General features: G+C 42.0%; 1 protein-coding gene across 1 annotated transcript in view; it reads right to left on the reverse strand.

Annotated features, from left to right (window-relative positions):
* Positions 1–14,065, reverse strand: part of pex7 (peroxisomal biogenesis factor 7) — a 33,044-nt gene extending 18,979 nt beyond the window's left edge. The window contains exons 1-7 of the mRNA XM_021600347.3: positions 11,920–14,065; positions 11,584–11,641; positions 11,298–11,451; positions 10,993–11,070; positions 10,766–10,877; positions 2,275–2,381; positions 1,754–1,867 (exon numbers count right to left, since the gene is read on the reverse strand). Coding sequence (XP_021456022.3) covers positions 1,754–1,867; positions 2,275–2,381; positions 10,766–10,877; positions 10,993–11,070; positions 11,298–11,451; positions 11,584–11,641; positions 11,920–12,025 — 729 coding nt within the window. The 5' untranslated portion in view covers positions 12,026–14,065. The remainder of the gene's footprint in view (positions 1–1,753; positions 1,868–2,274; positions 2,382–10,765; positions 10,878–10,992; positions 11,071–11,297; positions 11,452–11,583; positions 11,642–11,919) is intronic.
* Positions 14,066–14,139: the final 74 nt, after the last annotated feature.

Genomic DNA, 14,139 nt, shown 5'->3' on the forward strand with positions numbered 1-14,139 from the left:
TACATACACTAAGTTGACTGTGCATTTAAACAGCTCTGAAAATTCCAGAAAATGATGTCATGGCTTTAGAAGCTTCTGATAAGCTAATTGACATCATTTGAGTCAATTGGAGGTGTACCTGTGGATGTATTCCAAGGCCTACCTTCAAAATCAGTGCCTCTTTGCTTGACATCATGGGAAAATCAAAAGAAATCAGCCAAGACCTCAGAAAAAAATTGTAGACCTCCACAAGTCTTATTCATCCTTGGGAGCATTTTCCAAACACCTGAAGGTACCACGTTCATCTGTACAAACAATAGTACGCAAGTATAAACACCATGGGACCACGTAGCCGTCATACCACTCAGGAAGGAGACGCATTCTGTCTCCTAGAGATTAATGTTCTTTGGTGTGAAAAGTGCAAATCAATCCCAGAACAGCAGCAAAGGACCGTGTGAAGATGCTGGAGGAAATGGGTACAAAAGTATATATCCACAGTAAAACGAGTCCTATATCGACATAACCTGAAAGGCCGCTCAGCAAGGAAGAAGCACCGCTCCAAAACCACCATTAAAAAGCCAGACTACACTTTGCAATTAAACATGGGGACAAAGAGAATACTTTTTTGAGAAATGTCCTCTGGTCTGATGAAACAAAAATAGAACTGTTTGGCCATAATGACCATCGTTATCTTAAGAGGAAAAGGGGGGAGGCTTGCAAGCCGAAGAACCCCATTCCAACCGTGAAGCACGGGGGTGGCAGCATCATGTTGTGGGGGTGCTTTGCTGCAGGAGGGACTGGTGCACTTCATAAAATAGATGGCATCATGAGGTAGGAAAATTATGTGTATATATTGAAGTAACATCTCAAGACATTAGTCATGAAGTTGAAGCTTGGTTGCAAATTGGTCTTCCAAATGGACAATGACCCCAAGCATACTTCCAAAGTTGTGGCAAAATGGCTTAAGGACAACAAAGTCAAGGTATTGGAGTGGCCAAAGCCCTGACTTCAATCCTATAAGATGTGTGGGCATAACTGAAAAAGAGTGTGTGAGCAAGGAGGCCTACAAAACTGACTCAGTTACACCAGCTCTGTCAGGAGGAATGAGCCAAAATTCACCTAACTTATTGTGGGAAGCTTGTGGAAGGCAAACTGAAACGTTTGACCAAAGTTAAATCATTTAAAGGCAATGCTACCAAATACTAATTGAGTGTATGTAAACTTCTGACCCACTGGGAATGTGATGAAATAAATAAAAGCTGAAATAAATCACTCTCTACTATTATTCTGACATTTCACATTCTTAAAATAAAGTGGTGATCCTAACTGACCTAGGACAGGACATTTTTACTAGGATTAAATCTTGTTGCCAGGTCACCTTACCCCTATACATATCTACCTCCATCACTCCAGTATCCCTGCACATGTAAATATGGTATTGGTTCTGACCTTTTCAACATTTCCTGTATATAGTATGCTTGCTTACTTACTAACTTTGTGTATTTCATATTTCCTATTCTTATTTTTTCTTTTCAAGTAATACATTGTTATTGATTATCCAATTGTTGGGCATTGAGTTTGAAAGAAAGGCATTTCACTGTACTTGTGCATGTGACATTACAACTTGAAACTAACAAACCAAATATTGAAATACCGTTATGTAAGGTCAAGTAAAAATCCAAACCGGTCCGTGCATCAACAACGGTATATAGTAAAATACGGTTTACCGCCCAGCCCTAGTATGTTGTATGGGTGAGAAGGAATGCTTCATTACCTTTACTCTTCGTATGGCGTAGGAATGGCCCCGTAGGCGTGACAGAGGCTGCCGGACATTCCGTAAGTCCCACACACACAGGCTACAGTCCACTGCTCCGGTTACTATCACATTCTGAGGACAGCCCAGACAGAGTGGGTTAAACAAGTATCCCAAACGTACATACTGTACTAACACAGGCATGTTATTAACTGTAATTATAATTAGGGGAAATTCATATTAATCTTTATGGCAAGAAATGCTGAAGACCTTCTACAACCTATAGAGAGGTCTTCTCACATATACATTTGCAACATCATTAATAACAACGGCAGTGAGGCTAGTATATGGCAGAGGTGATTGTACAGTATCTCTGTTCTCAATTCCAGGATGGGTTTTATTCATGGTTGAAGCGTTGGCATTTTAAACCTAAATGTCTTTAGGTCCACTTCATAAACTCCTGCTTCCAAGCGTCAAATTAAATGTTTTGGGTTGAGGTTTTAACAGTGGGGGGGCTGTACTGTAGTAAAATACCTCGGTACCTGATCGTATTTGCACCAGTCACAGCTGAGGATCTCTGCCTTGTGGGCTGGGATGGCCAGCCTGCAACTCCCTGTCTTCACATCCCACACTCTCAGCGTCCCGTCCCCTGGTGACAAAAGACAAGACTAGATTGAGGGTTGAAAGGGTCACAGACACAGGCAGCCATGCTGTTCTATTCATGACTCACACTTCCACAGTCAACTGTACCCACACTCAGCCTCCCTCGTACAATCTACCACAGGGTTTTGGACCATGACGCTCATTTCAAGGGCCAGCTCTCCCTCCACAGAGGAAGTAAGGCAGGCAGCAGCCCCCATTCCCCCTGGCTCATCCTGGATCAGATACAGGACCAGGGACATGGGAATGTGGCCCTGCCTGCCAAGGGACTGCGACACTCATCGGCACAACGACAGCCAGATGGAAGCATTTTAAGATGGTCTGGACAAGATGCTCTCACTATCCACCCTCCCTCCCTCCATCCATCCTCCCTCTCCTCTTTCTTTAACACACACACTCAGACCCAAGTTGGAAGAGGCTCCCTGGTGAGATTGTAACAATGGGTTTTTAGGCCACTCCCTCTGCAGTCTGCAGTGAATGACCTCGGCCGGGTGTTCAGTGTCTATTACAAGTATCAATGGAAACCTGCTGCGTCAGCTCCAGAGCCTAATGCCAACTTCACACCATTTCACCCTATACAATTCTACACTACAGCATAATGCTACACTACAGCATACTACAATACAGCAAAATCAAGGTTTACATTTCAATGTTTTTTGCATTTCCCATCTAGTCCTAAATCTACAGCTTAAATATGAATATAGAGGCTTAAATATTATGATTAAATACTTTATACCTGTACATACAAATATCATTTGTGATATTTGAAATTAAGACTTATTTTTCAACTTTGCCATTTCCATTGGAAATATGTTTACATACTGTATCAGCATTGGATTAATGTGGTTTGAAAGAAACCCTCTAGACATTCTATAATGAATAGGTGGTCTATTCAAGCAAAACACTTTTACAGCCCCATGCCATTTCCATGGAACACATATCTTGCAGTAAAGCTGGGACAATAAACCCTCAATTATCGACACCAACCATACCGATCACTTATCGCAGACATTTTGCTGACATTGTTCAGTACGATAAGTAGCCCGTACTAGAGAAATGTGACGTTTGAAATGAAATACGTTTGCTAATATGGGTGATTGTTAATGTGACAATAGATTTTTTTAAATTGAACCTTTATTTAAACTAGGCGAGTCAGTTAAGAACAAATTCTTATTTACAATGACGGCCTACCCCGGCCAAACCCAGACGACGCTGGGCAAATTGTGCGCCGCCCTATGGGACTCCCAATCACGGCTGGATGTGATGCAGCCTGGATAACTTGATGGCTACAACCATCAAACTAGTAGTAGTAGTTTAAAGGATAATAAAATAAAAAAAACTGTGGAGCATATTAATGTTATAAATATATTATTCTATTTATAGTTATGTCATCAATTCAGGCGATTTATCGCTATATGGATTTTTGTCCATATCGCCCAGCTCAAGCTTGCAAGTCAACATAAGGTCGGGTAAATGTGGTTTGAAATATGTCCAGTCATTCTGGAATAAAGAGTTGGTCTGTTTGCAGCAAAACACTTCCACTAATTAACCTCATTGATCTGTGGTCATCCACTTGGAAGAGCAACTCATTGCATTGTAAAGCGGTTCAGAGCCCGTCACAAGGCATTGCCTTAACTTCTTTGGCATCTCTTCTGTGAAGTCCATCTAATTATGTGAAGTCCATCTAAATTCGGAAAAAGTCATCCAAATCTAGGTGAAATACGTGCATACTGAGCTTTACTCTCTGTCCTAGTCTGCATTGCATCACAGCATTATGCTATACCACATTCTGTCGCTCTCAATGTCATGGAACACTGGTCACTTTAATGGTTACAAACCCACTTCATATGTATATACTGTATTCTAGTCAAGGCCTATCCTATTTAACGATTGCTGTACATATACCATTCCATCCTACGTATTCTACAGATATACTAAACTGAACAAAAATATGAACGCAACATGTAAAGTGTTGGTCCCATGTTTCATGAGCTGAAATAAAAGATCCCAGAAATTTTCCATATGCACAAAAAGCTTATTTATCTCAAATTTTGCACACATTGTTTTTACACCCTTGTTAGTGAGCATTTCTCCTTTGCCAAGATAATCCATCCACCTGACAGGTGTGGCATATCAAGAACTGCTCAAACAGCATGATCATTACATAGGTGCACCTTGTGTTGGGGACAATAAAATGCCACTCTAAAATGTGCAGTTTGTCAACCAACACAATGCCTCAGATGTCTCAAGTTGAGGGAGCATGCAACTTGCATGCTGACTGCAGGAATGTCCACCAGAGCTGTTGCCAGAGAATTTAATGTTAATTACACTACCATAAGCCATTCTGATAGGCTGGGCCTGGCTCCTGAGTGGGTGGCCCTGGCTCTGAAGTGGGTGGGCGGGCTATGCCCTCCCAGGCCCAACCATGGCTGCGCCCCTGCCCAGTCATGTGAAATCCATGGAGACCACTGTATTTTTTGGGACCTTCAATGCTGCACACATTTTTTGGTACCCTTCCCCAGACCTGTGCCTCGACACAATCCTGTCTCGGAGCTCTACGGACAATTCCTTCGACCTCATGGCTTGGTTTTTGCTCTGATATGCACTTTCAACTGTGGGATCTTATATACAGTGCATTTGGAAAATGTTCAGACCCCTCAACTTTTTACACATTTTGTTACAAATGTATTTAATATAAAGAACTGAAATATCACATTTACATAAGTATTCAGACCCTTTACTCAGTACTTTGTTGAAGCACCTTTTAGTAGAGATTACAGCCTCGAGTCTTCTTGGGTATGACGCTACAAGCTTGGCACACATGGATGTGGGGAGTTTCTCCCATTTTTCTCTGCAGATCCTCTCAAGCTCTTTCAGGTTGGATGGGGAGTGTCGCTGCACAGCTATATTCAGGTCTCTGGCTTAATTTTCGCTTTGACATGCACTGTCAACTGTGAGACCTTAAATAGACAGGTGTGTGCCTCCCCAAATCATGTCCAATCAATTGAATTTACCACAGGTGGACTCCAATCATAGCAAAGGGTCTGAATACTTATGTAAATAAGATAAGATATGTAAATAAGATAAGATAAGATAAGTAAGCAAATGATTTAATACATTTTAGAATAAGGCTGTAATGGAACAAAATGTGGAAAAGGGACGGGGGGCTGAATGCTTTCTGAATGCACTGTATACACACACACACAGTCAAACGTTTGGACACACCTACTCATTCAAGGAATAATATTTTTCTACATTGTAGAATAATAGTGAAGACATCAAAACTATGAAATAACACATATGGAATCATGTAGTAACCAAAAACGTGTTAAAAGGGTGGCTTCAAAGTAGCCACCCTTTGCCTTGATGACAGCTTTGCATACTCTTGGCATTCTCTCAACCAGCTTCACCTGGAATGCTTTTCCAACAGTCTTGAATGTGTTCCCACATATGCTGAGCACTTGTTGGCTGCTTTTCGTTCACGCTGTGGTCCAACTCATCCCAAACCATCTCAATTGGGTTGAGGGATTGTGGAGGCCAGATTATCTGACACAGCACTCCATCACTCTCCTTATTGGTCAAATAGCCCTTACACAGCCTGGAGGTGTGTTGGGTCATTGTCTTCTTGAAAAACAAATGACAGCCCCACTAAGCGCAAACCAGATGGGATGGCAAATCGCTGTGGAATACTGTGGTAGCCATGCTGAAGTAGCCAAGTGTGCCTTGAATTCTAAATGAATCTGTCCACTTTACGTTCCCATTAATGAAGAGAGGCAGCAACTCACAGACTAACTCCCACTGTCACTCCTATTGACTGAAACCACTGCAGAAATGAATTCCTTGATGGCTTTTCAGAACGCAGCGGGAAAAAAAAACGTTGCCAATTACGAAAGTGAATCACGGCGAAAGGGAGGAGATGAATGAAAATTGTTAAAGAGTTTCTGAGCGATTAGTTAGGTGAATATTCAGTGGTTGGGATGACCTAGATGCTGGTGTTTGATAGCAACTTTGCTTTTTTGGTTCGCTCAGGGCTCGACTCACATTTTTAATTACAGTGAAATGGATCCATGGTGGAGATTGCAGCCTCACAAAGCCACTTGCCTGTAAAGCTCTCCTTCATCCCTGCCAAGATGCTGCAAGCAGGCAGGGCTTGTCGCCGTGGCCCATCTTGGAGGAGCGAGAGAGAGAATATGGGAGTTCCAGATAAGCACTAATCAGCAAGTGCAAGCATTGTGTGCCCCCCCCCCCCCCGGGGATGTTGAGCAGAGGCTGTGTACGTTTTGGTTCTACAAAGCTGTATTTATAATAACATTCAATAATCAAGGAATTGCATTCAATCTTGCACCATTCGATCAATTATCAGTTATAAACACGTATTTGTTTTCTTGATATGCTGCCTCCAGCCTGATCTATTTTGCCTGTGAGCACATGACAGACAGTTGTTGGTCACCGGAAGAGCGTGTACTGTATTAATCCTGCTGTATAATTAATTACAGCCAGCAGGTGAAACAAACAACCCAAAAAATAACGAGTCACTCAGAAAAACTAGTCATGACTATCGAGTGAGTAAAAAGAGTCATTCAAAAATAACAAATTGTTCGTGAACAGCACATCATTTACCCACGTGTGGCTGCTTTTAAGGAACACAGCTCATATAATATAGAAAACGCAATCATCCATTTATATGGCACTGATATATCCCTAAAAAACCTAGCCAATCCAGAGTTTGCGTAACTGAGTGTGGATTTAAATACTGTGCTTTTGGAAAGCTGTAAGGCAGCTTTGACAATACGCAGTTCTGGATCAAGTGTCTAACTGCAGGTTCTGGCTTCTGCGGGTGTGGGGTTACCACCAGATCTCCCTCACGTCGTATCTATTACTATGTACCCCTGCTGAGGCAGCATCCTGCAAACCTCTCTCTCCCATCTCCTCTCGCTCCCATGGACCAATACAGCTGTGCTGTGGGATCTGTGTGCATGCGTCACGGCCCTCCTATTGATTTTCACCCACTTCTCATTACCTGCTTGGTAACAACTTCAGTGTCAAGGTTTTAAAAGGAAAACGGGGACCTTCCATCAACACTTCGCTGTGTTATCATAGCTAATGGCTCTCGGGGTAGGCTGCCTTACTGAGCGAGATGTAGAGAGCGAAGGATAAGATAACCTACCAGGGTCTGTGTGTGTGTGTGTGTAGTGGGGTGAGGGGGCTAGCCCCTGAAGCTAGGTAAAAAATGTCTCACACACTAAAACCATTGTCTTCACAATTATTATATTGTTCTACTGTGCCCCCTTCATGGCAGATCATTGGGGGATCATGTGCAGTGTATATTAAGGAACAAATACGCAACATCATCATGGGGTAAAAATCTGGTACATTTGACCAGATGTATCATATTTTGATATCAAACCAGCGGCGATCACCAGAACAGATATGATTATGTGATTTCAGTCAATCTTCACATACACTGAACAAAAATAGAAACGCAACATGCAACAATTTCAACATGTTTACTGAGTTGCAATTCGTAGAAGGAAATCAACCAATTGATATGAATTCATTAGGCCCTAATCTATGGATTTCACATGACTGGGAATACGGATATGTATCTGTTGGTCACATATACCTTAAAAAAAAAGGTAGGGGTGTGATCAGAAAACCAGTCAGTATCTGGTATGACCACTACTTGCCTTATGCAGCACGACACATGTGCTTCGCATACAGTTGATTGTGGCCTGTGAAATGTTGTCCCATTCCTCGTCAATGGCTGTGCCAAGTTGCTGGATATCGGCAGGAACTGGAACATGCTGTCGTACACGTTGATCCAGAGCATCCCAAACATGCTCAGTGGGTGCCATGTCTGGTGAGTATGCAGGACATGGAAGAACTGGGATATTTTCAGCTTCCAGGAATTGTGTACAAATTGCTATGACATGGGGCTGTGCCTTATCATAGTGAAACATGAGGTGATGCGGCGGATAAATGGCACAACAATTGGCTTCAGGATCTCATCATGGTATCTCTGTGCATTCAAATTGTCATCGATAAAATGCAATTGTGTTCATTGTCCGTAGCTTACGCCTGCCCATACCATAACCCCACCAACACTATGGGGCACTCTGTTCACAACGTGACATCAGCAAACCCCTCGCCCACATGACACCATACACATTGTCTGCCATCTGCCTGGTACAGTTGAAACCGAGATTCATCTGTGAAGAGCACACTTCTCCAGCGTGCCAGTGGCCATCGAAGGTGTGCATTTGCCCACTGAAGTCGGTTATGATGCTGAACTGCAGAAAGGTCAAGATCTTTGGTGAGGACAACGAGCACGCAGAAGAGCTTCCCTGAGACAGTTTCTGACAGGTTGTGCATAAATTCTTTGGTTGTGCAAACCCAGAGTTTCATCAGCTGTCCAGGTGGTTGGTCTCAGACAATCCCGCAGGTGAAGAAGACGGATGTGGAGGTCCTGGGCTAGCATGGTTACACATGGTCTGCAGTTGTGAGGCCGGTTGGAACGTACTGCCAAATCCACTAAAATTATGTTGGAGGTGACTTACGGTAGAGAAACTAACATTCAATTGTCTGGCAACAGCTCTGGTGGACATTCCTGCAGTCAGCATGCCAATTGCATACCCCCTCAAAACACGAGACATCTGTTGCATTGTGTTGTGCGACAAAAGTGCACATTTTAGAGTGGCCTTCTGTCCCCAGCACAAGGTGCACCTGTGTAATGATCATGCTGTTTAATCAGCTTCTTGATATGCCATACCTGACAGGTTAAATGAAATGCTCACTAAAAGGGATGTGCGTATGAAAAGCTTTTTGTGTGTATGGAACATTCCTGGGATCTTTTACTTCAACTCATGAAACATGGGACCAACATGTTACATTTATTTTTTTGTTCAGTATAATTCCCCCAACTCTTACAAAGGTAAATATACCCTCTATCAAATCATTGTTATTCATGATCTTTGAAACGTATTTGACTAGTAATAGGCGTACAGCATTCCCTTATAAAACTACATTTTTCTGATACATCTGTAAAAAGAGAGTAGATTCATAAAGAGTAGAGTAGATTCATAAACCGATAGACACCCTGGTGTTTAATGTTTTGTGTGTTCAATTTCAGTTTCGCACACAGAAAAATGTTAACATTGATACATGAACCCACTCAACCCAGTGAGCATATTTTGGGCAATACTTGAACACTTATGACGTCCCATGACATTTTTTTGCGTGCTGGGATAGTACAATGGATTCACATCTTCTTTTGCGACTACTGAACTTTTCCCTGGCTGAACACTGGAACCCAACTGTAGGCTATGACAAGACAGCCCCTTATAAAAGAAAGTTATGGCAAAGCAAACAGAGCCTGGTTAATTCTGATATGGTCTCCACAGAGAGGCTCTGATACCCATCAGGGCTCAAGACTTATCGGCGGTGACAAACCATGTTAGCACCCAGCCCTAGAGTGCTGCGACTGGGAACTGACTGTGAGAGGGAGGACGCTGTAGGCTAAACGGCTCATGTTTAGATGAGATCACAGTGTGGCAACATGTATCTGTTTTCTAATAGAAACAATGTCATGTTCACCAGCAGCACAAGAGCACTGTAGGTCGCATGATCCAGATAATTGATGGAGATAAGAGCTCATGCTAAATGCAGGTTAAGTCCATTGATCTTTTGTTAAAGTCAATTTGTTAAGTTGTAACATACAAAACCTATTTTCTTTGAATGTTTCAGGAGCACAGAAACTGTGGACAGTGCTTCATTGGCCCTCTAGCAAAACATAAACGGCAATAATAATGAATGTAGGCCTTAACCTTTTAGAAGCATAAATTACAATATTCTACTCTATAATTCAGAACTGAACAATAAGAAAATACTTACTATGAAAGGCTACAGCTGTACTGATTAACAGCAATTGTACACTGCTTCAGAGGCAGCGCGCCAGACCAGTGAATCAGAACTAGAGCTTTAGTGACACCATGTGGTTATGGTGGGGCATTGCAATCAATTTCTGGATTGAAAAAAAAACTGATTACAAATCATATCCATTTTTATTTGTCACATGCGCTGAATACAACAGGCAGACCTTACCGTGAAATGCTTATTACAAGCCTTTAACCAACAATGAAGTTCAATAAATAGTGTTAAGAAAATATTTACTAAATAAACTATAATAAAAATATAATAAAAAAGTAACAAAATAACGAGGCTATATACTTGGGGTATCGGTACCGAGTCAATGTGCAGGTTAGTCGAGGTTAATGAAAAAGTCACAAACCTTGATCGACCTAAAGAATTTAAATTCTATTTAACTAATGAAATATCCGAAGCATTAGTGACCAAGGGAAGTGTAACTGTACTCACCTGATGCTGAAGCAAAGCACCCTGGGATGTGAGGAGACCACAGTGTGCTGTAGATGACCCCTTCATGACCCTGAAGGGTGCAGAGCGACTGGCCGCCACGGCTGAGATCCCACTGTTGGAACAACAACTCCACTCATAAAACAAAGCCATGCGATTTTTCATCCAATCCAGTTTGACGATCAGTGTGTGTGTGATGCCAATACTACCACCGCCATTTTGAAACACACCACTTTGGCTGTGCGGTCCCATGAGCCTGACACCACCAGGTTCTCCTCCCGGGTCTGACTCCAGTCCACAGAATAGACCTGGGAGAACAGGAAGTCCATCAACTAAAACTAGACTAGCAGCAAATGTGTCACATATGATAATGCATGGACCAGTAGGCTACAGTGATAACATTGTCCTTTAGTAATTATACTGTACTTACAACAGTATTACAATGACGTATTGTAAGATGGAACCCTACAATTGTATGCTTATAATAGTTACATTGGTAATATGATGATAAGCTCATGGAAGGTAACAAGCCCACCTCTTGTGTGTGCTCTTTGAGCACCTGCAGTGGCCCGGGCTGGGGGTTGGCTGTGTCCCAGACCTGCAGAGACCCGTCTCCTCCTCCGGTCAACAGGATATGCTCATTACTCTCACTCCACGTCACGTCAAACAGACCATCGTTCCAGTCAAAACTGCATGAGACAGAGGTAGCAATACAGGGAGAGGATGCATCAGCGTAGTTGTTTGAGTGACTGTTGAATGTGTGATGCATTGTTGTCAAACTGTGTCAGTATGAGAAATTTCAATGTTGGAAAGTTGATTACCTTTTCACAAGAGTGATCCCGGTCTCGGTCTGCTCCAGCACAAGCAGTGTCCCACATCCTTGAGAACACAGGCACACACACACTTCATTAGAATAAATGCAAGTAAGCATTGCATTAAAAGTGCAACAAGTTCTTGGTTTCATGATAACACTATGGAACCTAGCTAAAAACAATGGCTGTCATATTGTAATCGCCGACAGTAACCAACAATAAATACACACTTGCAGTCTCGAAACTCTCAACCCGTTAATCACAATGTGACATTTACCTGAGCCCTGCTCTTCGATTTTGTCGTGACGAGATTAATTTATGAAATAGTCTACACCGTTTATTCACCTGCAATTCCATAATACTGGGATGTCGCACACGCCAACCGTGTTGGAATAAACGGTGATATCTCCACTGCATAGCCGTGTCGAGCTGGGAACTTGAATGTCTTCATAACCTCTCAAGTTGTTTGGTGAGTTGTACTATGTCACTGCCTCGTCAAACAGAGCAACACTTGGTTGTAATGTTTAACCTGCCCAAAATAGTTGTGTTGCGCGCATAGTTTTATGAAAATAAAATAGGCTACAACGTAACAAAGCTTTATTAATCAGGAACGTAAACATATATTGTTAATAAACATGAATCTCTAGTGTATGGTCTCCACACTTCCTCGTTTGCGAGATCACCACGGAAGAACAAAAATCACAAGCCTTCTGATTGGTGAGTGCTCCCCCCAAGCTCCTCATTGGTCGAATGGCTTTGAGCACTGATTTACTGATCCCAAATCAGCCCTTTGTGATTTTTAAGGGGCTTCGATTAACCTCACCCGGGTGCCCTGTAAGAGTGTTTGCCCGGGTAAAAGTTTATTGTATTTATTTTGGAACCGGTCTGACTCCCAAGCGTGAGCCAGGTGCCCCGTTCAAAGCACTTGGCGAAGTCGGCAAAAAAAAGTGACGTAAGAGCATGTGGAGTAATGAGTAGGATTCTGTAAAATCGCATGCAAAATGGATTGCTATTTAGCTTCATCTGCCTTCCCAATGAAAATGAGTTAGACAATTCAAACATGTATTTTATGGGAAAGAGATGTAGCCTATGTTTATGGACGATGCACCATGCTGACGATGCACCATGCTGTATTGCTGACAAAATGAACAAGCGGTATTGATTACTGTTCGATTTGAGTGGGAGCTCCTCCCTATCGTGTTTCGCCCTATGACATAACGGGTCTTTGCCTGGTGCCTCACGGTTCAGCATAATCGATACCCCCCATTATGATTATGATTATGATTATGAACACATACTGAGGCTACAACTTTAATAATTGTATAGAAACCTAGTCATATATATGTTTTTATTATCTTGGTTCTCTATGGTCCAAATTCATGTCTATGGATTGGATAATGGATATCCAATGGTTGAATTAACTTCATCACAAGGTGGCGACATTGTCGTGGGTGTCTGTAATCACTCACTTGAACGTATCAACCATCTTCTACTTTATTATGTAATTTAAATAATCTTATTTGTCACCTGTAGTGTACCATTTCAAATGGTTAGGTTTCTTGTTTTTTGCTTGGTAACTTTATATGGTGTGATAAAACTCACTGAAAATAATCACAATGACTATTTTAATAATTCAAGAAAAGTCACTTGTTGCAACTTGATCACAAATGTTTAAAATGATAATAACATTTGTATGACTTAGATCATTTTGTTGAGTGTTCGGCAATTCAGGTTTGAAGTACAAAGTTAGGTATTTAGGCCTCCTTACCTCGGCTTCATTTGAAGATATTTAATCAGTCTTACATCTATGTAAGAACATGAAATCCGTTGAGTTATTGATGTGATTTTTATTTTTGGCGCATAAACTGGTAAAAAATATTGTTATTAGGCTACGCGGCAAAAAAAAGGGCACATTGATAACCGAGAGATGATGCGTAGCGTCGGACACATTAAACTGATTAAAACAATTTCACAAAAGAACCATAATCATATTGAATCGATAAACATTAGATGTAATACATTCTAAACGACGATGATGAAGCCTACTAAAAGGTGTGCAGACCAGCCCAGGCTAGCCCACAGCATCCGCCATTTGACGTTTCTGTGGTTCATGTGCGCCTTTGATTTATGACAGGACTTCAAAGCGCTCGCCCCGGCGTGAGAACCAGTCCGGAGCAAAGCATATAACCCACGGATTTATGACCGAGCGCTGTTCCCATGATTGTCGGTAGGCAGCAGGCGCTGTTTGTCGTAATCCCCATTCACTTGAAAATGCTGATACTTTTTCTTTTAAGGAATTGAATGGTGTGACAGTGATTTACTAATGTAAATCTTTCTAACAGACCCAGGATAAAGAGAGTGGATTAGGCCAGCATAAAGATCCATCTTGGGAGGAGTGACCAAAGTTGTTTTGCCTTTATACTTCTGTTCCAAACCAGCGGTTTGTCAGGGCTGTTGATACCCTGTATTCGCGTTGACAAGTTCTTTCTCCAAGGGAGAAATGGAACCAGACTCTTTACAGATTCTCTTTTCCCCCCTTTGAATACCATTAAGCATTGCCATAAG

The sequence above is a fragment of the Oncorhynchus mykiss genome, chromosome 4 (assembly GCF_057628025.1).
Source record: "Oncorhynchus mykiss isolate SJ-2025 chromosome 4, ASM5762802v1, whole genome shotgun sequence".
NCBI classification, from domain to species: Eukaryota; Metazoa; Chordata; class Actinopteri; order Salmoniformes; family Salmonidae; genus Oncorhynchus; species Oncorhynchus mykiss.